This window comes from Drosophila virilis, chromosome 3 (genome assembly GCF_030788295.1).
Source record: "Drosophila virilis strain 15010-1051.87 chromosome 3, Dvir_AGI_RSII-ME, whole genome shotgun sequence".
NCBI classification, from domain to species: domain Eukaryota; kingdom Metazoa; phylum Arthropoda; class Insecta; order Diptera; family Drosophilidae; genus Drosophila; species Drosophila virilis.
The window spans coordinates 14,928,056-14,954,911 of record NC_091545.1 but is presented as its reverse complement, the minus strand read 5'-3'; the positions used below and the strand labels follow the sequence as shown (position 1 = coordinate 14,954,911).

General features: G+C 39.7%; 3 protein-coding genes across 15 annotated transcripts in view; all 3 read left to right on the top strand.

Moving 5' to 3' along the window:
• Positions 1 to 11,811, top strand: part of LOC6622133 (uncharacterized) — a 123,151-nt gene extending 111,340 nt beyond the window's left edge. Inside the window, exons 13-16 of one of the 4 annotated variants that reach the window (XR_011416426.1) lie at positions 396 to 1,327; positions 3,970 to 4,319; positions 11,558 to 11,630; positions 11,716 to 11,811. Coding sequence is in view for 2 of the 4 variants with exons in the window: in XM_070208344.1 (XP_070064445.1) it covers positions 396 to 1,327; positions 3,970 to 4,319; positions 5,822 to 6,123 (1,584 nt within the window). In the remaining 2 variants the exon portion in view is untranslated. Of the gene's footprint in view, positions 1 to 395; positions 1,328 to 3,969; positions 4,400 to 5,821; positions 6,827 to 11,557; positions 11,631 to 11,715 lie in introns of those variants that run through there. The other 3 variants (XR_011416427.1, XM_070208344.1, XM_002047477.4) reach the window with 3 other exon arrangements.
• Positions 11,812 to 11,957: 146 nt separating this feature from the next.
• Positions 11,958 to 26,856, top strand: part of pip (heparan sulfate 2-O-sulfotransferase pipe) — a 46,135-nt gene continuing 31,236 nt past the window's right edge. For 3 of the 10 annotated variants that reach the window (XM_070208349.1, XM_070208351.1, XM_002047476.4), the window contains exon 1: positions 11,958 to 12,878. In XM_070208349.1, coding sequence (XP_070064450.1) covers positions 12,790 to 12,878 — 89 coding nt within the window. In that variant the 5' untranslated portion in view covers positions 11,958 to 12,789. The remainder of the gene's footprint in view (positions 12,879 to 26,856) is intronic. The other 7 variants (XM_070208345.1, XM_070208352.1, XM_070208347.1 and 4 more) reach the window with 7 other exon arrangements.
• Positions 18,953 to 20,851, top strand: LOC26530404 (arrestin domain-containing protein 3). Its single transcript, XM_015176107.3, has 2 exons — positions 18,953 to 19,550; positions 19,637 to 20,851. The coding sequence occupies exons 1-2, from the start codon at positions 19,452 to 19,454 to the stop codon at positions 20,504 to 20,506; spliced, it is 969 nt and encodes a 322-aa protein (XP_015031593.1). The 5' UTR covers positions 18,953 to 19,451; the 3' UTR covers positions 20,507 to 20,851.

Here is a 26,856-nt window from a genome sequence, read left to right as displayed (position 1 = left end):
TGTTGCTGGCAGTGGGCGGGGCTGGGGCAATGCGAGGGGGAGCTGGGCGCTAGGTACTGCGTACTAGCTGCGGGCCTCGCAAATAGAGGGTACCGCAATAAGCTTGCTTAGCCTTTTTGAATGTCGCAAATATGAACTGCAAATATTTTGCCGCCAAATTGAAGCTGTGCCTGCTACACTGAGAGAAACCCGAAGGAAGCAACAAGCATTCTATAATGAAAAAATCAGGAATTCAGGAATTCGGGTCATCGTATTGTTAGTCAACAGAATTTTGCAGTTCTTTGCTCTCGAGTTTTTGGACATTTTCCCTGCTAACAATTTTTTTGTTGTTCTCTTTTTGTTCAGTGTACGTTTCGCACACTAATTTAAGGCCATTTTTGCTATGCTATTTGCAGAAACTGGAATTCCACACGCACACGGGCACCGCCCTGTTTCCCGCTCAATTTGCACTGAACTACGAGTTCGTGGACACAGAACAGGGCGGTGAAACATGGCCGGGTAGGCGTGGCGAGGATCCAGTGCCTCCGCTTTGTTCGCGTGTCTTTCGCAAACGCAAGGGCAACATCCAGGTGCCCAGGAATGTGTTCCTCTATGGCAGGGGCGGCGCCAAGAACATCACCTGCCTGTATCGCTTTGAGGCGGGCACCTCGGAGCGCGTCAAGCTGGTGCTCCATAATGTATCGTTCGGTGAGGGCACCGCCTGCACCACCGACTCGGATCTGCACACGGGCAGACCGCGTTGCAATCAACTGGATCCCGAGGGTCGCATAACCGAGCTGCGCCTGTACGATGTACCCTTTCGAGATGTGAAAATCCAATTGGGCTGCTTCTGTGACAACTCCAGCGCTTTGTACAGCAATGCGCCGTTGACCTTTGTCTCGCATTCGCGTATTATGGAACTGACCTTTACGGTGACCAGACTCAACATTTCCGAGGACTTTGCCGATGTTTTCTTCTCAGCCTCGTATGAGTTTAAGCGGCAGGTCGATTGCCGCAAGCAGCTCAAACTGAAGGGCGCCGGCGGCGAGGATGAGCTTAAGTATCCGCTCAAGACACAGGACGCCAGCTGCGAGGGCCTGGCCTGGTACATAGAGGCCCAATCGCCAGAACGTTCGCTATTTGTGCAAACCTGGGGCGCCTATCTGCCCGTCGATCCCACCTCCGAGGATGCCATGCGCTGTCACACCAAGAATCGACTGATGGTCTACTCCGGCAGGCCGCTGAAGCCCATGCGTGTGGTTTGTCCAGCGCAGAGTGGTCCCAGGCCAACATCCCTGCACATATTCTCCGAAGACTGGACCAATGGACAGCCTTTGTTTATGAACAAGTAAGTAGAATGCGCTGAATACCAGTGAAATATTATATTATTGAACTATTCGCGTACAGAACAGACAAAAAAGTTTAGAAAGCTTATATGGCATACAGACCAATTTACTTGGAGCTCTAAGCTATAGCTATAATACAACTAAAAAGACTAAAAGGAAATGAAAAGCGAAATTCAAGGTTGTAATTAAATAAATTCACTTCAAGCCTTAGTCTTACTATCAAGCGCTCAGCAGTGTTTGAATTGTTAAAGCTCTTATTAGCATCTATCACTCATTACAATAAGAGCTATTAAAGAAAAAATGTAGTCGAAAGAATTAAACTTTAAGCACAACTGTGAATCACACTAAGCTTGAATTTTAGTATTCAGCTTTCAGCCCTATATGCTTCCAATCCAATGCATAAGTTACTTTAAAGCGAGAGGACACTTTGAACGCTTAGTACAAGAAAACTTTTAGCTTCTATCAGCTCTAAAATCGCATAAAGCTTTTGTGTGCTTTATTAGTTTAATCCTGTTTAAAGCAATAAATCACACATTTATCTTGCTTTCAGCAGTATTCCTCTCTTAAGAGCTTTTATTGTTCAATACAATTTAAGCAACTTAGAACAAAAGCTCAATATTAGTGCAAGAAATCACACTTTAAACATTAATCTTGCCATAAAGCTTTCAGCTGTACGCTTAAAGCTCCTTTGTGCTTTCCAAAGCCTGTTTTATTCCCTGTTTGTTTCCGCTTTTCGCTCGGACAATGGCTTCTCATCGCATTATTCTGTTGCCAGTTTCAGCGAATATCATTGTGGCTTTTACTCAGTGAGTTGCAAAGCACTCGATTAATTATCTAAAAGGCTCGACACGCTCATTAGTTGACACTGTCTGGCCGAAGCAGGCGGGACACTGTCAATTACCCTATGGGGTGTCATAAAAATATGTTTCCACATGGCCATGTGTGTGTTTTATATGTTTTTCTTCTTTCTGTCCTCTTTTTTTTTTTTTGTATTTTGGGCGACAAATTTGAGCTGCACTTGCACATAAAATTGAATGGCAACACGTTTGCAGCAGCAACAGCAGCAGCCGCACAAAACTGACCAAAGCGGAGTTCATTCTGGTGGCACGCACCTTGAACATAAATTGCCGGAGCACACAACTCCACACATATAGCTGCTCTGCCTCTGTATTCTGCGCTCAACCCAAATGGATATTTTTGCATGCCTTTCAACATAGTCTCTGTGTTTTTGTGTGTTTGTGTTTGTGTGTTTGTGTGTCTGTGTGTCTGTGTGTCTGTCGGCCATGTTTGTTCGCCTCAATGGCTTTTTTTCCTTCTTTGTGCTCAATTTCCTGTGTTTTGTTGCCGCTGTAGCCATTTCCTGTTATTGCATTTTTAAGCAGCCTGTTTTTTTTTTTTTTTGTTGATGGAGCTCATAAGAGCTTCCAAATACCCGGAGTGTGAGCATCGGAGGGTCATACAAATTGTGAGCTGGCAGAAACGTTAGAAATACGAGCAGTTGTTAAATTCCAATTAGTTTGAGGGGAAAAAAATAGAAACTGAAAACTAAAATTGAGAGGCTTTTTGAATTGGAGCTACTAAAATGTTATTTATATTTTGTTTGGAATTTATGCACGAACGAGCAAAGCTCACATGCGCATCTCATTAAAAAACATTTGCGTTTAAAGTGGCTCGGCAGATGGTCGAAATAATTTCCTGCAATATATAATAAATGCCAGAGTGATATATTTTATGGTTTCAAAAGCCAGACAGGGATTTTACATAGAGCTGCTGTTGCGATCGGATTGCCTGCGCGTCAATTAAACACACATTTGACAGCGAAATCCAGCGCAGAAATTAAAGTTTGGAGATACGCGGCATAGAGTATCTTCCAATACAGCCACAAAACTGGCTCAAATACAATTTATTTAGTTTTAATTATGGTCGAGCATACGTTTGTCAACCAAAGAGCTTAGCTAAAACCCTAAACGGAGTACAAATAGTTTTAATGGCAAGTCCAAATAAGCAGAAATATTTAGTTTATCGCTCCAAATCCAACAAGAGCTAAGCTCGAATGACATTAGAAGTGAATTAATCAAAATAATAATAATTCATAAAATGTCAGCACAAATACAGGTTGCAATTTATTGATGTCTGCCTTTAAATTATGTGCACTCTGCTGTTGCTCTGAAACCTCAATTTACTACCCACTTAAGGCACTCAATTTTAATATTATTCTAGCTTTGGCTTTATTTTGCACTTGAAAGCATTAAGACTCCACTAAATGCTATAATGTTAATGGCAAAATCATCAGCAGCGCCTTTGCGCACGCATTCTGCGCCGTAGTCCTGACTTATTCCAAATGCAGTCGAAGCGTAGTGAATAATAAACGAGTATTTTCTCTATGGCAACTTGAGAGTTGCGCGTAATTAGTTGCACTTGAGCAACTGGCAGCGAAAGACCCAAAGAGATATCTGAGTGGGGTATTCCTTACTTTGCCCAAAACTTGCCTCAAAGTTATGTGGAGCATGGCGAGCAGCTGCATGACAGCCGCAGGGCGAGGATATGGGCACGGGACGTAGACAGACAAGCCGAAAATGTTTACAACTTTACACACACACACACACACGCACGCACGCACTTACATTCCGTATATTCCTTGCAGGCCCATCAGTTTGGTGCTGGAGCCCATCCTTAAGGAGCCCGGTGACATAGCCTTCACATGGCTGGAGATACATCGCACTAAGAATGCGCTGCTGCAGCAATTGGACCTGCATGTGAATGCAAGCGTAACCACGGGCTTGGGCGTCCCACCCAGCGGTGGTGCAGCAGGTGGAGCTGGCGGTGCAGTTGTGGGCACTGGCAGCGCCGGCGTCGCTGGCGCCGGAGGCGTTGCGCCCAGCGCAACGGCCAACGAAACGCTGAACGAATTTGGTTTCTATCCCAAGGAGTCGGATTGCGAGTACAAATGCCCCGAAATTGATGCATGCATAGCGGCCAGTCTGTGGTGTGATGGTGAGTAGAGATTGCCAGTTGGGAAAAGCAACGCATGGGTTGTTCGAAAAGTGCGGGGCCGAACGAGGCTCGTGAAAATCGTATGTACAAAATTTTTATTTTTATTTATATGCCCAAGAAATTCCTTATTTATAATTATTTTATAAGAATGTGCCAGATTTTTACTTTATTTTTAAATTGAAATAAAATAAACTTCGGCCCGCCGATGCTTAAATACGCTTGCAGAAAAATACGTAGCTTAAAAGAGTTTACATAGCAAAACTCGAGTACTTTATTTATAAGATAAGATCTTACTTATATGCCTAAAGCATTATTGAGCTCGATTAAGAAATCTTCAAAGTGCCAAATATTCCTATGGCAGCTTTATGATGAACAAATATTGTAAAGATTGATGCTCTTATAAAGCCACAGCAGCTTTATATATATGATATGGCGTACCAATGTTGATAAGATTTTCTAATATGCTACGCTAAGTGTAATTAGGATAACAAATCAATAATGAGAAGGGCTTTCAAAGAGCCCAATTTTAAACTAATCGTTCGTATAAGAACTATATGATACAGTGCTCTGGTTCGGTTGATTCTGCCTTACTTAAGTAACGCCTGCAATCAATATATGAGCCTATTTTGTAGTTCCACGAAACAAACCAAAACCAAATCGGTTAATTAACAGCTTCGAAGGCGACTTCTGCTGTGTGTTATTAGTAATTTATAAAACCCTCTGCAAGGGTATGCATTATGGCTGGCCAGTTTGTAGTCTGCAATTGGCCAAATTACAATTATAAGTTTTCTTATATTTTTGTTAAGTTTTTGAACCAATATAATTGGCAAACTTTTTGACCAACCCTCGCGAAGACATAAGTTTGCATTACGTGTACGTGATTTGGAGCTGGTTGCGATTGCCATTGCTGTTGCTGTTGCTGTTGCTGTTGCTGTTGGTGTTGGTGTTGCATTTGCTGTCCAACAGTCCAACGCCTGTGAATGGGCAACAGAAATTTCACTTGTGGTTGCTTCTGTGTTAATTTCATTGCAAGCTGCTGGCCACGTTTTTGTAATCAGGCAAAGTTTCCTGACAACTGCACAAAGCTGCTTCTGCTGCGGGCTATGTCCACCAAAGAACGCCCGAAAATATCTTTCACAAAAGTTTGTCCGTCCGGCAGTTGCAGTCCACAACAGCTGCCACCAAGTTGCTGGCTGCAGCTGCAGGGAGCGGCACTCGCCTTTTAGCTTCAATTATTTATGGGCAGCCAGGCGCGTCTGCAACTGAGCTGCTTAACCAAAAAGGCAGCGTGCATTAAACAAGCTAACCAAGCAGCCCAGCAACCAGGCCGGATAAGGCAACCCAATCCGAGTCTTAATCCCAGCCCTAACCCCAACCAACCAGGGAGCACTCAAGTGACACTGGCCGACGGCGGCGGGACTTTCAATTTGGCAACCAGCGAGGCGAACCTGTAACCTGACCACAGATTTCTTTTCAATCATTCGCTCGTATCTGCTTTGCAGGTCATCACAACTGTCCCAGCGGCTTCGATGAGTCCGAGGAGGAGTGCGGCACAGCTCGGAAGCTGCTCGAGCTGCCCGGCGGTGTATTTGCGGCATTGGGTTGCATTGCTGCAGCGTTGACCGCCTGCCTCATATTCTGCATGTTTGGACTGATGCGCAAGCGAAAAAAGTCGGTGGTGCAGAAGAGCGGTGGATTCATGAACGGTGCCAATGGCAATGGCAATGTGCCAGCACCCTGCAGCATTGGCACTCTGAAGAAGGACTTCCAGAAGGAGGCGCTCTACATTGATCCGGCGTCCTGACATCCACTACAGCCGGTCGAATACATACATGTGGATCGAGAAACCACCGTGTGATATGTTGCCGCCGGCTATGGCTTGTACGAGCAAATGGAGCAAGGCCTGAGCATTGCCTGACCGGAGGAGAAACAGGAACAGGAGCGGGAGCGGGAGCGGGAGCGGGATCTGAATTTGAAGCGTGAGCATGAACAGATGCTGCAGGTAGAGCAACTGGAGATTATTGTTGGCCCGGTACAGGATCTGGCATGGAGGTTTTAAAGTGCGGATGAGTTAGTGCAAAAGGGATTTAAATTGAGCCAAACAGGGAGAAAGAGAACTAAAGCTAAATTGTAAGTTCGTAACTTTTCTAAGCGCTTCAAAGAGAAAAAGTAAAACAAAAAATAATGTATAACACGCAAGGGAGAGGGATTGTGTGTGTGTGGGTGTCTGGATGTGGGTGTGGGTGTGGGTGTGGGTGTATAGACATAAGCATAAGATTATGAATACGAGTAGCTATGTGTATAGCATTGGGTTCTTAGCTAAAAACACATTTCATTTAGTCGATCTTCACTGCCTGGCAAGTTCTGTATATAAGTATTCGAAAAAACTAAAAGAGCAGTTTTTTTTAGTTACATTGTATTTTCGATTATTGTAGAACCATCAATTATTATTTTCTATTATAGAACCATATGACATGAGACTAAAAATTGCTTTTAAGCTAGAAAAATCTTTATTCTGAAATCCAAATATTTAATTAATTTTAAAATAATGACAGTTTGATTTATTTTGCTTACATCAAATATTTAATTTTAAATTATTTAAATATTTGTTTGTTTAGAAAAGAAATACTTTTTATATTAAAGAAAATGTTGTTTATTTTAAAACTCTGCCATTAATTTCTGTAAATTTTGCCTTTCTTCATTTCTTCTAATATATTGATTTATTTTAATAACACACCTCATTTACATTTAAAAAACTGCATTGAAATTTTAAAGTCAGAAATTGGCTTTACTTTATAGTATCTATACACTAGATCATTGTCAAATATGACCTGGTTTTTTATTTCCCATTAAAGCTGCAGCTGAAAAGCAAAAACTACTGTATGTTAGGTACCTTAAATAGGTTAGGACCGTACTTAAAAGAAGCCATTGACACATTAAGCATAGCGCACATAGCACACAGAAATGAAAAAAACCAAACTAGTTAAAATTAGCAACCAAATGCAAAGAGATCGGAAATTACAATTAAATTGTATAAAAGTCAGAGCAAACTTAAAGAATATGCAACATTGCTGCATAAGAGTATTGAGAGTTAGGCATAATTACGATTATATAACTGTTAGCTGCATTTGAAGGGAGGGGCAAGTGGAAAATCTCGACAGTGTTGTGATCCATGGCATGCACATACTGAACTATATTTAACTAAACTATAAACTAAGCAACTAAAGCATTCAATTCAACAATTGAGGCAGTTATCATACGATATTACGAGTATGCATAGGCATAGGCATAGGCTTAGTCTATAAAAAGAGAGCAGCACGTGGGTTTTTTAACACAGCACACACACTCACACTCACACGCGCGCACACACATAGGAACACCAATTGAACAACATCACATAGTGGTTTAATTGTTATAAATTAATTCAATTAATAAATAATTAGAATGGTGTTAGCCAAACATTCAACAATAACAACAACAACAAATGTTTACACGATTATCACGAGAAACTGCCATAAAATGTCTTCAAATCTTCAAATATTTAAATCTATTGATATGCATTTGAATGTGTTTATGTGTGCTGCAAATATGTTAATATATATATTTTTTATATAATTTAACTTAGTTTCGCCACTTTGAAGAATCGATATTTTTAAGACTCATTTTATTTCACTCAATATGCACTTAGTTCTGCAAACCAGTTGAGACAAAAAAAAAAAAAAATACATAAATAAAATACATAAAACAAATTCCTAATGATATTATGAAAAAAATAGCATTTAACATAAAACAATTTGTAAAAACACACAACACACAGACATAGAGTATGATACGAATCTAGACTAATTTATGCCAATTGTATGCAGTACTAGACTCTAAGACATAGCCCCATAATTACAATCAATTTTTGGCAGTTTTTTCAATAGAAAACATAAGCGAAATGAGAAACTCATTTAAATGTATGCATAAGACAAATATACTTTATTTTAAATGCACTTAACATATATATAAAAATTCTAAAAAAACAAAAAAAAAAAAAACAAACAAAAACCAAAAGTATCCCTGCAGGAAATTTATAGAAATGCGCAACTAGAATTCCCATAGCAAAGATCAATAAAATCCATTAAAGTTTCAACTTTATACAAGGAAAGCAAATAGAAACTTGTAAAAAGGCGAAAGAAGAATAAAAAAAAAAAAAGAAAATGTCAAAGGTGTTTTAGTTGCATTTTTGACAACACATAAACCATTATATGTATTAATAGCCAAAACGCGCACTTTGTACAATTTTATGAAACTATTGTTATTATTTTGTCACACAAAAATAATAATAAACAATAACTAAATCCACAGCATGGCATATTTACATATGTATAAGCATAAAACGGAAAGAAAATAATACCGAAAATCAATTAAAAACAATTGGTGCATAGGCCAAATTCAAATTTCTGTTCACAGACAGAAATTCAAAAAAAAAAAAAATAAAACATTTATATATATATATAGAAAAGGTGACAGAGTATTCAAGAGGTAGCTTTAAATACGGTTACAACATTTTCGGTCACAATTGCAATCATTAAGTCACAGAGTCACAGTCACAGTTAAAGTCACGTTCACGTCGTTTCGGTTCAGTTCCTTCACACACATGACAACAAAGTATGGAAAAATTTTTGTGCCAACTGTGTTTAAAGTACATTCCATTCCGTAAACAAAAAAAAAAAAAAAACGTACAAGAAATTGAATTATGCCAGCACATAAAACATTGCATGTAATTTATTTGAAGCCCAAACAAAAACCAAATTTCAAGTAATGAAATGTGCGGCAAGTGACGCTGGTAAATAATAAAGAAATAAATAAATACAGCAGCTGTGTAAATAGTCAACGCATGTTGAGGAATGAAAGATTGAAAAATCCGCATAATGAAACTACGAAAACAACCAGAGAAAAACTGTCGAAATTTTTTAAAAGTTTTTTCTTTCCACTTTGGGATTGCTCATGAATTGTGCATTATGTTTTCAGTTGTATGCCGTAAGTTTCACTTGTATGATAAACAAAATGAAATATTTATAAATATATAAAAAACAAAAACAACAAGAACAACAAAATCAAATATAAATAGTATTATATAGTACGAACAAGAAAGAAAACTTATAATGATGACGCACTGAATCAAATAGATGAAACGAGTATTTAAAACAAGACAATTAAAAACAACCAAAAACAACTTAAACAAGAATTTTAAAAATACAATCCGCTTGTTTCATTCAAAATCGGGTTAACTACACACACAGCACAGCTGCCGGCCCCAACATGGGTCACAGGCGCTGATTGCCTCACATCCTGTGTTTGGACTAACCAATAGCCTCGCCGGTGTTAAAGTTAAGGCACCTGCCAAGGCTCGAGGCGGGCCAGTCTGTTGCCACGGTGGGCACCCGGTTGGGCCTGGGTTGTTTGACCCGCATAGCATATAAGCCACCAACAGCCGCCGGTTCTATGCCCTATTCTTGCTGTTGTTGTTGTTGTTGTTGTTGTAGTTGTAGTTGTCACCATCCTGACTGTGTGCTCAACTGTGGCGCTGTTTATTGCCGCCAGCTGACTAAACTCCACTCTGTTTTGGGACCTGACCAACACCAGACTAGGCAAAATGGCGTTGATAAGCCTAACTGCTAGACCTGCTAATAAAGAAACAAGACTAAAAAACAATGTTAGCGAGAGTTGACACTGAAATTAATATTTAATACTGATCGAATCGATTCTGTGATATTGTGGGAATATTATTTTAAAAAATACTTAATATGATATCTGACACCTGCTAAAGTTAGCTAGCCATAAAACAGATAACATTAATTAGATAACACTATTTAAGCGAATATACCTCTTGTGTCTTTAAGAATAGAGTATCAAAACTCTTTGAGCACACCTCGCAGCAGTTGCTGAGTCCACAAACATGCGCAAATGTACTTGTATATTTGTATTTGCGCCGAGGGCCAATTGAAGTTGTTTACAATTGCCAGTTCAGCACAATTGCTACGCCAGGAACAACACATACAACAACAACATAAACAACAACAACTTTAGCCAGGTAAAAACTTATTGCCGTTGCAATTGCAACTGATAAACTGACAGATTGACGACAGTTTTGAACAACTGTTCGCCTGGTCTTTCTCTCTTGGTACAAGGTGTGCTTCATCCGAATGCATAATAAACACAAAATGTCCAGAGCTTCTCATAAATGATCATCATCATCATCGTCAACCTGATGGTTACTTGTGTGGAAAATATGACAAATCAAATTAATTTTTCTACTTGCATATATTTTGAAGCATTGCAATCCGATGACAGGTATGCAGATATTTCTTGAACAATTTCATTATTGATACACGATTGCATATCGGATTTCAATTGAGGCTGCCTGCAATTGGGTTTTATGTAATGCAGCTCCTCCCGCTCTGGCACACTCTTAACCCTTTCCCTTTCACTCTTCTTTTCTATCTCTCACCTGGCCGCTAATTGTGACAGCTACCAATTGTCATTAACGTAAACAAAACGATGGCACAAGCCGCCACCTTTTGAATATTTGTTATCTTGTCTGTTAAAATGCCCTTTTTAATATATATATATATACTTTGGTTGACTTTGCGTTTTTTGGTTTTTTATCAAGAAATTTACATGAATTTTCAGCTTGTTGCAAAAAGTATAAACAATCAGTTTTTTGCTAGTCGACTTCGTAAAAAAAAATAAAAATAAATAATTATAAGTAATTCGAAAAGCCCAGCACATGGAAATGTGTAAACGCTTTACTTTTGACCAACAGCCGTCAGACGCCAGTCCGAAAACTGAGCAAAACGTAACTGAACAGTGCTACAAAAAAGTATGCACACTTAGGTGATGGGAATTTGGGAATATATACTATACCGAAATTGTAAAATAGTGTGTCGATTTGATTGTAAATGATATGTATGAAACTTTCTTACAAACTTCCCTGCTGCTCAGCAACTTTAAGGGGCAAAACTGTTAAATGCTGCTCTACTACGTGATTCTCATAAATTCAAGTAAGCCTCACCAGTTTGATTATAAGTGTTATATTCTTTATATTCTGTTAAGTGCTTGCAATCTAATAATATTTTTTTAGTTAAAATACTTTTGTTATTGTGTGTACATATATATATTTATATTTATATGAGTCCATATATAGACATATATTACAAAATTAACATTTCGTTTTTTCTTTCTTTTTTCAGTTAAGTGAATATTAAAATTGTTTTGTAAAAATTATGGATTTTCAACATTCTTGCGTGTATATGAATTTTCGGGGTAAGTACATTTACTTATATATTTATAAGAATATACTTATGTTAAAGCAATTCATGCCTGGGTATGGTATGTTATCGGTACACAGTTTTATTGTACTCACTGTTCTGCAAATGACCAAAGGCGTTTTAGGGTCAATGAGCTCCATAGGCCACAAGTGCGAGACTGAAAATGTAAATATAATTAATTTCTACTGAAATTTCATATTCTTGCTTAACAAATTTTGCGCAGACTGATTTCTACAGCAAAGAATAAGTTTAAAGACGGGTATCTCAAAAATAAATGTTAATCGTTGGCCGGAAAGGTCAAGTTCTTTTCCATTGGGCGGTTCAATGGGAAACCAGTTTTCGTATAGTTCCAAAAGAAAGATAGATATAAGTAGAAAGGAATTCGAAGCCGTCAAATGCTAATGTTGTAGAAAAATTCATGGTACTTAACCGAGTCGAGAAGAGGTAAAAAGACCAACTGTTCAAAGACTGACAAACATCAATTGTTTCTGTTAGATGTTTGTGTAGTTGTGTTCCTAGTTTTTTTGATAGCCATATGCTACGCTGACAATTTGTTTAAATATTAGCGACCCAAATAGAACAGAAGTGGATTATGATGCCAACAGGCAGTAAAAAAAAACGTTAAAACATTGTGACAATAACAAAATGCAGACATCAAATGGCGCACAGTGGCGTCCAATTTATTGGGTCTACGGCCCTCTTTGGCAAAGAGAAAAAAGAGAGCGGCTTTGCTGAAGAGATGCCGAGTTGACTTCAAATCGAATGAGTGCGCAAAAGAAAAAGGTAAAAGCAGCTGGCGAAACAACAACAAACGATAAACGTAACTAGCGCTTGGCGCAAACGCAGACGCCGACGCCGACGTCGCAGCGCAGAGTGCTGATCAACGCTTGGACTTGGCCAAAAAGGCGGCCAAGCGCTCACAGGAACATTCAGTTGTGCCGCGAACGTTGTGCGCTACACACGTCACTCTCCCGCTGCAGTGCCGGGCTGTCAGTCAACAGTTATACCGAAAAGCTTACAGCATTTAACTGTAACTTGTGACAGTGGCAAGCAAAGAATTAGAAAAGCTTTTCAACAATCCAAGAACTGTCTAAGCTGTGATCTCTCGCGTTTTTCATTTCGTGTGTGTGTGTGCGAGTGTGTGTGTTTCCAAAATGTCTCTCAACGCGGACCGCTCCTACAAAATGAAGCTGCGCGATGTGGAAAACGCTTTCAAATATAGACGCATACCGTATCCGAAGCGGTAAGTCGAAATACTCTTAACCAAATTCTCCTAAAACATTCCAAGTCAAGCATTTTGTTCTATTAAGTTTTTTATTCTTGATTGTAATTGGCCCCGTTTAATGACAATCGGCCATAGCCAATGCGCTCGAATTAAATTAATCACGTATGTAATTGAAAACCGGTCATAATTACTTATTGGATGCTGCGCACTCTGTTCCAACTTGAGGTGCACTCGATTCTCGGTTCTGTTAACTTTCGGTTTTTTCTCAACTGGCCAACTTTGGCAGCGAGCAAAAGTGAAACGCAAGTGAGAAAAATCATACAGAAACGCATTTCATGGTCAGCTGCGGCGGCTGCAGCTGCGGCTGCGGCTGCGGCTGCATTAGGTATCCAATCAGAATTCTCTTGACGTGCTCCAGTTTAAAATAACTTTAAGCCAACTTGCAGTATTCGGATTTTTTTTTGTTTTTTTTTTTTTCTGGTCGATTGTTCTGCAGTCATATTTCATTTCGTGTTGCCAGCAATTGTTGAGCAGCTTCGGGGCCAGTTTTTTTTTTTTAAACAATTTTTTCGTTAGCCCGAACTATGCTCGGAGACAACAACAGAGCCAAAAGAAAACCTCGAAAACTCAAATTCAAACGCCAACTCGAGTATCTCAAGTAGCTGCCACTTCAACTACCAATACTTCTTTGTTGTTTTTCTTTTTCTATTATATATAAATTTTGTTGTTTAGTTTTTGGCTGGGTTCTTGGCTGCCTTTTAAAGAGCTCAGCGCTGGCCGCCCGCTCATTAGTCGCTGGCCGGGCCATAGCGGGCCATTAGTTAAGGTGTTTTGGCCGTTCGCAGCGTCCGCTCATTGTGCAACTTGTGGCAGACCCAAATGTGTTGCAATTGAGAGCGCATTAGATGTAAACTAATGATATACTGAACACACACTTGTTATGGCCTAATTGGTATTTAAAAATGCTTTGATTTTTTCATTTGGGTGTGGGAATAGGTTTATGGTAGGTAGGCAAAAATAAACAGAGTTAAGTTAAACAAGCGAAAAGTCCCTAAAGTTTACATATGCCCGTTGCACTGAAAATATTGCAAGCCGTAAATATGTTCATATGCAAAATACGGGCTAGATTTGAACACTGCCCAAAAAACTGGCATCTGTCAAATATGGCTAGATAAATGCAATTGTTGGGACCACAAGAATTTCTAACTTAGGGTTTTTAAATGGATTTTTATGTTAAGCCAACGTTTGTAGTTGCAGGTTCGAACCAGCTGGCAGCATAGATTTAAATATATTTCGTTTAGTTTTTTACACCTTTCAATTAATCAGGTTGTCAGCATATTAATTGGCTAAACGCAATCTAGATTGAATTGGATGCAGGGATTATTAAATGTTGCTATTCCTACTAAATCAGCACGATATTAAATTTGTCAATTAATCCTGCTGTCATGTTTAAAGACCTGCTATTTATTAAAATACTTTAGTCGTTTATAAATTAATTGCATAATTTTGTTGGCGCTCGGAGAGGAGACTTGCATTAAATTTAACGCTCATTTTGACAATTTCACGCATCGTTCGTTTGTTGTTTAAATTTCTCATTTAGTCAGTCATTCAATCAATCATTCTGTAAACAGCTTTTATTTTTATTTATGCGCAGAAACAGTTTTAATTGCTATTGCAATTAACCGTAAAAGACAAACTCCTGTTTTTGCCATAAAGTTAAATATATATTTACTGTCTGGAAAGTGGAAATGTGTTAAAATTAATGGAAATAATTAAAACAAAATCAGAATCAACTACAAATATTGATGCGGGCAGCCGAGCGCAGTGCTTTATTTACTCAACGCCTTTTGTTGTTGCTCTCAATTGATATTAACTTAATTAATTAATTGCCAAATCGATTCCTCAATTTATTAACGGACGCTGCTTTCGCTAACAAAGTTAACAGTAGAATGCCTGGAGATTTTAAGTGCTCTCTAGCTACTTGTGTAAACATTTACACACGAAAATGCACTTATTAATTAACAAGCCATTTCGCAAAGCGTTGCAATTCAATGCGCTTGTTTTTTATAATTGTTAATATTTTTTTTACAATTAAATTTATAGCTTGTTTTAATGCAAATTAAAGGCTGCTGTTAACAACAGCTCCGGCACTGTTAACCGTGCTTACATAGTTATGTTAACAAGCCTAGATACTTTGTGATAACTGCGAATGGCTTCAGAGGGTACTTAACAGCTTTACTTAACGCAACCATTTGTAACCAAATCCGCAGCTCAAATGAAAACGTATAAAATTAATCGTTCAATATATGCGGCTATAAATAAAATTCACTTTTGCTTTTATATTTTTATGACTGCACTGCGCTGTGACGTCACAAACAACATGCGCTGCATAATTAATTAGAACTATTGCGCTTGCAGCATGTGAACGAAAACGAATAAGCAAAGTCAAAGCGCAGCAACTGTTTCTGCTAGCTGCACCAGTGCTCTCTCTCTCTCTCTCTTTCTGTCGCTTGCTCAGCATTTGACACCTGCGGTTGTGGCTGCTTGTATCTTCTTTGATCGACGCCGCTGCGCTGCTGCTGCGCTGCTACGGCTGCTGGTCGCACTGTTTGATAACAATTATGGCACGCCCTGCTTGATGACAGTTATGTGATTTGTTTGGCAGATATTCAATGGAAACCATTTGCAGCACTTGGGCGCATTGAAAAGCTAATAATTACAGCTTTCGTGTAATAGGTGTGACGGCTTGCCAAACAAACGCACGCACACGCACATTCGCACATAGTTTTTGCGCTTGTATGTGTAACAACAATTAATTAACCGTATGCCGGCAACGTTGTCGCCGCTAAAATTGTTTCGTTTGCAAGTTTGCGTCGTTTCTTTGCCTTTCCGTTTGTGCTTTTTATTTACAACAAAAATGTGCATGCGACTGCATACGGGAGCGGAAGCTTTGACAGTTAGCTGGCGAGAGCTGAGTCTGGACTTTTCTCACACATTTAGATGCTGTGATTTCTGCCACCCTGTTACCCACATGTTAACCACACGAGTAGCTTTGACAGTTTTTCGCGAGAACTGAGAACTGAGCCAAAATGACGCTCTGCTTATGCTCGCAGAGAAGTTATTTCTAGCATCGACCTATGCTGCTCTTTCACCCGCATGTTAAACGCCGCTTAAGCTTTGCATGTTAACAGATCTTTTTGCATGCAATTCATTTCGAGTGAAAGCCTTAAATTGTTTACATTGTAACCGAACGTTATAGCATTTTTATGGCCGCAACCGTTTAACGCCTTTTGGTCACACAGTTTTCTGATGATGACATAAAAACCAACATGAAAGACAGACACGCCCGCCCACAGACCGCCCAACCCAACCTGCTGGACTAGTATAAAAGTATACGAGTTATTAGTTATAATAAATATATATGAACATGGGGGACAGTGACTAATTAACTTTCGCATAATTTTAATTTTTGCACTGTGAGCTCCAAAAGCAACGCCTCTGCCCTCCCATTGGGGGACTTGTTGTATTATGTAAAGCGGTCAAAAGTCGCGTTTGCAGCCAAATTCGCATTATTTCACTGTGTAAAGTCTAAATTGAAAAATAAAAAGCAAAAAAAAATACAATATACTATAAGGTAAAAACTGATTAACACAATCATGTGAAAAAATGTACAAGACAACAGTTTTGGCTAAAAATAACAAACAACAGCAAAATGTGGAAATTAAGTGAATAGCTTTCACTTGATATACAAATATGGCCCACGCCGACTATCTCCGAGTGGGCGGGGTTGGCAATGCGTAACGACGAGCCTTAATGATAATGTTGCATACCATTTCTAATTGCTGTTGTTGTTGTTGTTGTTGTTGTTGTGCTTTTGGCACGCGTTTGAGTCCATTAAAGTATGAAGAAAAGTTTGTGAGTAAGTTTAATGAAAACTTCCTTGTCACATCAAGAACTATATTTTGCATAAGACATGCCAATGATAAGCGATCTCAGATTGGCAAAAAAAAATATGTATTTATTTTAACACTTTAGTGACTAAAGCTGCAATGCAAAACCGTGTTAAATGCTCGGACTAACCCACACATTGACAATTCTCTTAATTGCTGACTCAGCTGGAGTAGCCCTAAAAGCCACCACTTAGCACCGCCGAAATGCTCGGAAAGAGCTTGGAATACCTGCATCCGCGATTTGTGCCGACTGCTAATTGCTCTTCAATTGGAGGCGGCAGCGCTAAAATCGTAGCGTCCATTGCTTTCACTTTACGCCCCAACCGGCGGCATCTAATCGATTGTGACAGTTCTGTGTCGCACGGCGAGAGGGAAGGGTGGGTAGGGTAGGTCGTCTAATGGCGGAACCACCCAACGAGTCTGGGTGCCAGTTGAAGGCGGTTTCTACGCTCTTTGGTAACCCGAGCATGTTCCAGTCTCAGGGGCCATAAAAAATTCTGCTCGCTAAGTAGCTGGCGCCCATAAATCTGCGCCGTGTGCTGTAGTTAAGGTGATTTACATACTTGGAAGACTTGCCCCTTCGTCTTCATCTGCATCTCCGTTCCCATACTCTACGCTGGGTAGTTACTCACTTTCGCTCGTCTGTGTGTACAAAAAAAAAAAAATAAGCTAAAAAAAATTAAATTGAAATTTGTTGCCGCTGCTGTATGCTTTGGCAAACTTAAGAAAACAGAGAAACAGTTTTTACAACGTTTGCATGCATATTTGATCAAAAACAATCAAATTTTATGCAGCGGCAGCGGCTCAGGCAAATTTTTTGAACAGCAGCAGACAAACATCTTAAAATGTTTGCGGAAAATAAAAATAAATTTGGAAAATTTGCAGACGTGTTTGTTAAATGAAATGTTTTGCTCTGAGCTGATTGTTCGTGTTGCAGATCTCCCGATAAGTTAAACCTAAATGCGCCAATGAAGAGTGTTTGGTTTGTAGATACCCTGTACTTACCTAAATGCAGATGCTTTATATATTGAAAAAAAAAAAAAGGAAAGTCTTTGTATACGCTTTTTATGGGTATTCTCCTTAATGAACCCACCCGTAGCTCGGCATATTTGTTACCATTGCTGTTGATTGTTGTGAAAGGCGATTTGAGGCCAAGTGGCAAAATTAAAAATGGATTTTAATGATAGCAACAGCATCAGCATCAGCATCAGCAGAGCCATGTACATGCTGAAAACACTGAAAACTGAACATTAAACATTGATTTTATTTTGTTGAACATCATGTTCGTAAGTCATAAATCTCTTGCTTCGGACATTTGTGTTAGTCAATGTGTTACCCGCCACGTGCTGTGCGGCCGAATGCCTCACTTGCCAGTCATATTAAGGGCATTCCCGCTTCAGCTATATTACATAGTTAATGTACATGTAGTTTACGATTGATTTTCGGCTGATCAATGACCGCCCGCTGCCCTGGAGCCAACAAATCGAGCCGCCTAGAGCAGTGGCAGGTGCAACGTCTGTTGTAGATTTTGTGACCCCCACGTAACTTGAAACAAATCGCAAACAGCGCTCCTTTCACTTAAATTAAACAAAAATCAATAATAAAAACGCTGCAAACTGAGTTGAGTGTTTTGCATCTTTGCCTAGCTCCGTTGACTGCCTTTTGATGCCTTCATATCGCCGGCTGCATGCCAATCGCATGGCTTATGTGTGTAACTGGCTTACATTTTAGTCGGCAACGCGGTCGAGGCGAGTAGCAGACGAGTAGCTAACAATTGGTCAGCTTCCTGAAACGTTAATCGTAAATCAGGTTTTTATTTTAAGGAGCATGTGGGGAAACTAATCCCTCAACTTATACACGGCTAGCTTTAATAACGACTCCAAGTTAAATGCACATAAACTTAATTAATTTAGATTAATTGACCGTTTTTACAAGGAAATTTGTTCAGTTATTTTTGCTATAATTATTTAATCACCCGTAAAAATAACTCTACATAAGGATCAGGATCATGATGTCTCTTTGCTTTAGATGTTTTTCATAAAAACTTTGGCATATTATCCATTAATTACTTCAAAATAAGAAGGAGGTTTATTAGCATCGAATCTTTTCCTGTTTGGACAATGAGTTGGTCATAAATATATTTGAATCGAATCTCAGTCACCTTTGAGATGTCTTTTAAAAACTTGCTCGATCTGGGAAATGGGAATATTATTTTCGAACTTAAATTCAATATAGTATTTAAAATTCAAACCAATTTTACGTCGTGTTCGTAACTTAAGGCTTTTAAATCTACTTTCTCCAGTTCTTTGTTATTTAATTAACAATAAAGTTTACAATTTGTGATACTTTTACATTTGCATTGGTTTGTCCAAGCTTGATGCAATTACTTTTATAATGACCTCGTCGTGTGAATTCAAATTCGATCGGCCCAATCCCATTTTCTACAGCGGAGAGATAGTTACTGGCCGCATAATTTTAAGAACGGCTTCTATCAAGTCTGTTAACAGGATCTACATAATGTTCCTAGGTCTGGCGAAGGTCATGTTTGAAGAGCAACGTAGTGACACCATATCTGGTAGCGAAGTCAGATACGAAAGGGTGGTCTCTCACTCCACAGAGACGTACGTCAAGTCTTACATAGATGTCCATGGTAAAGGCAGACTGCCAGACGGTACGCATACCTTTCCTTTCGCCATACCGCTTCCGCTGGGATGCCCCACGTCGTGTGTGGGAAAATATGGTAAGATCTCCTATGAATTGTCACTCGTGTTGGAACGTTTCCTTAGATACAACAATGTGTTCATTCGGCCGGTGACCGTATTGCAGACCTATAATCTCAACTTGCATCCAGAAATGTCGATGCCGATTGAGCATGTGGCAATCAGGAGATTATGCTGCTGGCCCTTTCGTTCGGGTCCCATAAAATTGCATCTTACAATACCCTTTAGTGGCTATGCGGCGGGTCAAACGATAAACTATAAAGTGCATATAGACAATATGTCGAATCGGGATGTTAGAGGTTTCTCAATGACCCTGATACAGATATATGAATTCACGATTAGACGTGAAAGGCGCATTGTCTCTTCGTATTTTCGCGGAGAATTTGAATCCGAGATTGTGCCTCCTACGCACAAGCGCATGGCAAGAGGCCACTATTTAATACCATCCCTACCGCCCTCATCTCGGGCAAAGCTCATCATAAAAGTATCATACATGATCAGATTGACCGTCCTCATAAGCGGCTGGCATATGAAATGGAATATTGATGTGCCGATTACAATTGGCACCATCCCACTCACTAAAAGTGGCGATCACAAAGCACCAAAAGAATATATACCAGATATAAATGACATACAGCGACAAACAGTGGGAGATCCACCACCTAATTATAATGAAAACCAACCATTGTTTGAGCAATCAGCATTTATTGGTAAATTGTTTGTTGATCCCGATGCAAATGAGTACAATCGCACCGATGATTTCCTTCCATGGTATCCCATATACAGAAACATCCCGCTTATGAAATCACCAACGGAAGTGTCTCAAACAGAAATGGAGGTATCGGAGTCTGCTTCCACAGAAGCGTCACCAGAGACGTCACCAGCGGCGTCACTTGAGGACTCACCTGAGGAGTCACCTGGGGCGTCACCAAAGTTGACACCAAATACGGAGCCAAAAATACCGCCGAAAGAATAGTCAGTCATCATAGATGACTATTAAACCATATATAATGTGACCGAGATGATTCTTTTCTTATATCTTTTTTTTGTGGAGTAATAGTGAAAGACAAATATTTTTAATTGCATAAAATCTTTGCATTTCTATGGAAGGTCTTTCTAATCCCGACATTTTCCTGCAGAATCTATGTAAAATCAAGCTGCTGCTTGGGTAAAGAAAAGCTCTTGAAACTTGTTGAAAAGTCAACTTGAAATTTCCCATTTTTTTTTTAAATATTTGTTAATATTTTATATAGTTTACATATTAGTAATATTACAAAAAATAGCAACAAACAATTTGTAATAAATATTCACATGCATCGTATTTTTTTGTTGTTTGTTTCTGCTGCAACAATATTGTTTGTTAACGTGTCTTTTGCTGCTTGGGCCACTCCTCGGCAATTAAAAGCACCGCAGAGACAAAAATAAAATGCAGTTTTTAAATTTTAATTATTGTTAGCGTTGAAAAAAACGAGGCAGATAATAGTCGAAGCTGGACGGCTCTGGACTGGCCTAGACGCAGCCACAGCCGCCTCTTCCCTTCGCTGCGGTTGGCCGCTGACAAAAGCCGAAAGCCAACAAACAACAGGCAGAGCACATGACTTGAATGCGACCATTACGTCATGGGGCTGCACGAGAGCACTGCAAAAAATACAAAAAATAAAAACAAAAATAAAAAAAGTTGTAACCATACACAGAAACCGCATATTTGTCGTGAGCATTTTGTTACAATTTCAATTTGTTGCTTCAAGACTTGTCTTGGACTTTTCTATGGGGTCGTTCGGGTTCCAATGCAGTTGCTGCCGCTCGGCTGCTTGGCTGCTCGGCTGCTTAGGCGGTGTCTTTGTCGTTGGTGTTGGTGTTGGTGTTGGCGGTATTGGCTGCAACTTGCCTTTGTTTTTTTTTTTTTTTGCTTGTTTGCTTTTATTTTGTTTTTTTGAAAGTGCATTTGCTTTGGTCTTGGCCAATATTTGACAACAACAACAACAACCGAATGGCAAAACTTGAACTGCTTTATTGCAGTTTTCGAATTCTTTTTAGAGCATACTGGAAGCCGTATATGGTCTTTGTTGAGCTGACGATTGCGAACCGACAGCTATGCGTGCTGGCTTCAAGTGCAAATGATTCCAGTGAGCAATTGCCAAAAGTTCAAATGATAAAGGAATAAAAAGTTTCTAAGATTCTTAAGTCTATAGCTTCCTTATCATTTTTATGAAACCTTATGTGCATACTTTTAAATCAATTTAATATTTAATCGAAGATAATGGCAGATATTGATTGCACAGACTAGAATTGTAAAGTATATTAAGAAAAAATATATAAATTGAGAAATTGTTGTGTATCAGGAAAGCATCAGGGGAATCGCAACAATTCTCTTCCGGCTTGCACTTAATGAAGTACCTATCGAGATTACAATCTAGTTATACTTTTATCTATTATTTATTCTATTTTCTTATACCCCTATACCGGCTGTACAATCGCTCATTAAATTGTTGAACGCAATTTTCCTTTGCACTGAGCAAGTGTTGATTAGGAAAGGAGAAAGAGATCTATTCCGGAGTAAATTGATAATTTTCTTAATTGCATCTAGAAAAATAAGTTCAATGTGGCACTTCCTCTGCGCTACAAAATGCCGCTGTTGCTATGATCTGCAATTTGTAATATTAGAGCCGGGCCGGCAGCAGCTCTTGCGGCATTCGAGCCGCGCCATTTTCATTACGCGTAACGTGTTCGCTTCTGGGCGATGGCACCTGTTTCTAGTATTACAAATTGACTTTCACGTGAGAGAACGTCGCTTAGTTGTAGTTAAGTTTTAGCATAATAGCATAAAGAGCTTGAGTTGCGATCCAAACTGAAACTTGCCATTCAAATTGGTGTCAACCAGTCAACTGGACGCCAAAGAAAGTGGCGCCAGCTTCGAAGCAAACGACAGCAGCAGCTGCAGCAGCAGCAGCAGACGTCCCCCGTCGTCCCAGGCTCAGGCTTTAAAGTAGGTCGCCATCGTCATCGTCTGTGACGTGCCCCAACCCGTTTTACCGGCGATTGCCGCACACACAAAAACCCAACTGGAAAACTTGCACATAAAAATATCAAATAGAATGCGTCCTACGGGACGAGCTGCCCCCCACTAAGCCCCCCACCAGCAAGGGGTCTAAGATGCATTAAAATTAAATTTTATTTGCAGAGCTTCCAACTTCCAACTTGCATGCTTTCAATTTTACGCCAATAGCTTGGAAATTAATTAAGCAATTTCCCTCGCAGATTTTTCTGCTTCTTTTTCCATCTGCATGTATGTGTGTGTGTGTGTGTGTGTGTGTACAAAATGCATTTATGCTAATTGTCAGGGGGCTAGATCACGGACGGGAGCAGTGGGCGGCCAGTTATCTATGGCGAAAGTTTGACTTTGCCTTTTGAGCAAATCGAAGCAGAGACAGTAGAGCGACATGCACGAGTATTTTTGGGAATTATTGAAGCCAAGTGGATAAATTAGAGAAATTATCAAAGATATTCAGTTCGGGCATTCGATTTGGCAGGGCATTAACTGAACGAGCAGACTGTAAAGTCATTAAAGACGGAGAGAAAAACCACACACAGCAAGCAGAAATTATTGTATATATTGAATGAACTAAGGTTGCAATTAAATTAGCAGTGTATTGAAGACCAGCTTTATATATAAAATATATATGCATGGAGAGACTCGCGCACAATACTCGCACGACTCCTATGATGTGCATATGCAGCTTAAATTCGCTTTAAGCTCTCAAGCCACACGAAATTTGCAGGCTGCACCTGAACCCAAATGATAATAACAACGAAGCATACGCTTATCATGGCCAAACCAGCTAACCGGGCCCGTTCTGTCTATAACTCGTGCCTGTATGCGCTCTCTGGGGGCCAACATTGATAGCCGAGTCATGGAGGCGTTAAATGAGAAGCGTTTGACAACTTTCTTGTTGTTGCTGCAGCAGCAGAGATCAGAAATTAGTGTGCCAAGCAAACCCCCAACCCCCCTAGCATGTCAGCACCCTGCCACCTGATACGACCTCAGATTCTACCACCCACCGACAACCCACCCACACTCAGCAAGCAAAAATTAATTGCAACGCCGCAAATGACAGCGTCAAGTAGTAAAAGTAAGCAGAAGACGGCTGCATCTGGGTCTGGCTGTATGCGGGGCATGCCACGTACGTTAGTTGCAACAAGGATGAGCTCGTTAAAGGAAGCGACAACAACGGCGCAACAGACACAACAACAACTGCTAGAAAACAGTGTCGAGTTGTTGTCGAGTGCGTAAATTTGTCTTTACAGTTGCCATTGCTGCTGCTGTTGTTGTTGTTGTAGTTGTTGTTGTTGTTGTTGTTGTTGCCACCAAATGTTATTAACATTCGCTGCAAGCAGCACGTGCGATGCCAAGTCAAAAAGTGGGCGTATGCCTGCCCTCTTACACACACAGACACAGACACACCCACACCCACACCCACCAGGACTGTTCGGTCTTGAACGTATTTCTCTCCTTCCTGCAACATATTGTAACAGGAAAACGCGTAAAACTTTTGAGTAAATTGCACGCCGGCAAATGGCAAAGTCTTCGCGTAGCGACCACACGAAACATCCGCATCCGCAATCTGCAGTCCGCACACCGAATCCAGCTCGAGCGCAATTCCTGAACTCAGCCTGTGGCCAATTCAAGAGCTGGCAAAAGCAGCAGCCTACTTAGGTAAATTTTACAACCCAATGGGCGTGGCTGGCCTGGAGTGCGATTCGGATTTGTAGTTGCACGATTGCTGGTGTCAGTTGTGCTTTGTTTGGGTCATTGTTGTTGTCGCATCTTCGAGTGCTGCTGACAACTTCAAGAGCCAACTGAACAAGGACATCGTAGCAGAAAAGGACGAGGAGTAGTATATTCAATAAGATGTTGTGTTGACCGTCAGTTAGCTGTGGTAAAAGTAAAGTTAATTATATATTTTCATAACAGATTGACAAGATTAGTGTGTTTTAATCATGCTAATATTTAAGTTTACATTGTAAATTAAAACCATAAATCACATTGTATTTATGAGTGGGAGATGTACATTTAGGCTTTTGAGCCGTACTCTTGTCAAGTTTAAAGCACTTCCATTGTTATGAAATTCGTTATTTTTTTTATCGTCCTTCTATGCGATTTTCATGAGTTCAAGTAATGCTTTTAATATTCCTGTTTATGAGATATTTTATTGGCTCACATTCGCATCCGCATCGCCCACTTTCTTTGTCTGTCTTTCGCTTTCGCTTGCTCTTACGAAAAGCGCTTTCGTAGATTTTAAAGCTTTAGTTGATATAATATTATCACTTCTTGTTTACATTTTCCTTTTATTTTTTTGAAAAATGTTAAGTTTCTAGAGCTTTCATTGCAAATCTCTGGCAGCCTTTGCATGTATATGATAAAAAAGCTAATTTTTTACCACATGACTTAGAGCCGGCAAACAGTTTAGCACACGTCTGATTTGAAAATGTGTACTCCATTTGATGCTTACCAGCCAAAGCATAACAAATAAACATACGTAAACGTGCACGACAAACAATCCGCTGATTTATGGTAACGTTATGAAAATTGTTAATTGCGACAATTAAGAGCGTTGCGGAGGCCGAATTGAAGCCTGGCCCTGGCCAAAACAAATGACAATTAGAGTGTGTTAATCGCTGACAAACAACAGTCACTGCAGGGCGAGGGGTGCTCTAAATATTTGCACGCTGCATGCACAGCGACACCTCCAAATAACAACAACAACAACAACAACAAATTATATTGCAGGGGAACAGCAAAAAGGGAGACGGACCGAAATTTTGCTCCTAATGAATTTGCAGTTACACATTTTGACACAAGTTTTTCGGTTGTGTACTTAGGACTTTATGGGGCACTCTTGAAAAACTCGCACGTACATAGACTTTACAACTTAATTACGGGGCGCGTTAATCCAAGCCAAATGAAGCTCGGCACTTCACGTTTGCACATAAGCATTAAATGTAGAAAATGGGTTAGGTGGCATTCAAATCTAGTACCCAAGCTTGCCCTGGGTAACAGGTAGCAAGTACTAAAGGTGAAGATGAAAACTTTGTAAGCGAAAAGCATACGCATGTGGTATGCCTGTCATTAATGATTAATTGAAACACCATTAATTATTGTTCTATGTTTAAATTTTATTTATAATTTTTTAATTTCTGTAACTAGAGCTTAGGGCTAACTAAATGACTATCCCAATATCCCCTATAAGTTTTTCCTGTTAAATTCAAAACCTTAACAACCATATTTACCCATTCATTGCTTAAAGGGTATACAAATGGGACTCTTTGTGTGAGTAATTTACCCAATATACTTACCTAATATATATATATACTCAAATATATATAACTCTATGCCACATTTAAGTAAACTCGACATGAGTTACTTTCATTCATTGCAATAATGGCAAACAATCGAGAGAATTGTCTTGAAGTCATCCATTTTTTGTATTTTGTTACTGCTGGCGATCGTAATGATGCTCATGATGATGATGATGATGATGATGATGTTACGACTGCGACAGCGAATGATGATGTTGCCCAGATTGACACTTTTATTCAATGACCATGACTGTGACTGCGAGTCTGAGTGTTAATATTAGAGGCACAACTGCAGCAACAATCGTGAAACGAAAGCGGCAGGAAAAAACAATTTGTCGCTAATCTGAACTGGAGGCCTCAACGGACCGGTGCATTTTGCAACGCATGCTGCACGCTCCACGCGGCTCTCTGTTGCAAGTTGTGAGCTGAGCTGGCGGGCCGCAGACAATTTGCAATTGAAAGTCGCAGCATGGAAAACCGCGGCGATTGATCGATTTTTCGAATCGAAGACTTTCCCAAAGTCTGATTCAGAAATCAGAAAGAGCATGCTGCCAACATATTATAGTAGACGATAGACGGTAGACGGTCCATTGCCTTTTTTATGAGATCACGTTCTATTAGATACGTGAAATATTTCCACAGCATCTGATGGATATGCAACTGTCATGCTATGAACCAGAGTGTGGCGAGAGCGAGACAGCACGCTCGACTAACTAGCTGGCACGTTCAACTTGGACCAAGTGCGTGTTTAACGCTACTTTGGTTAACAGCGCCAGGCAGGCCCAATATACGATATTCATATAATATCCAGATTGTAACTGTTGTTGCACAGGCGCTAAGAGCATTAAATGCGGTTGCAGTGGACTGTGGCTATGACGAGGGCTTTGCCATGTCCAAAGATAGTAGCTTATAATAATCACATTCATAAAATGATTACCCATTATGTTTTGATTGTTGTTTGGTATTTTT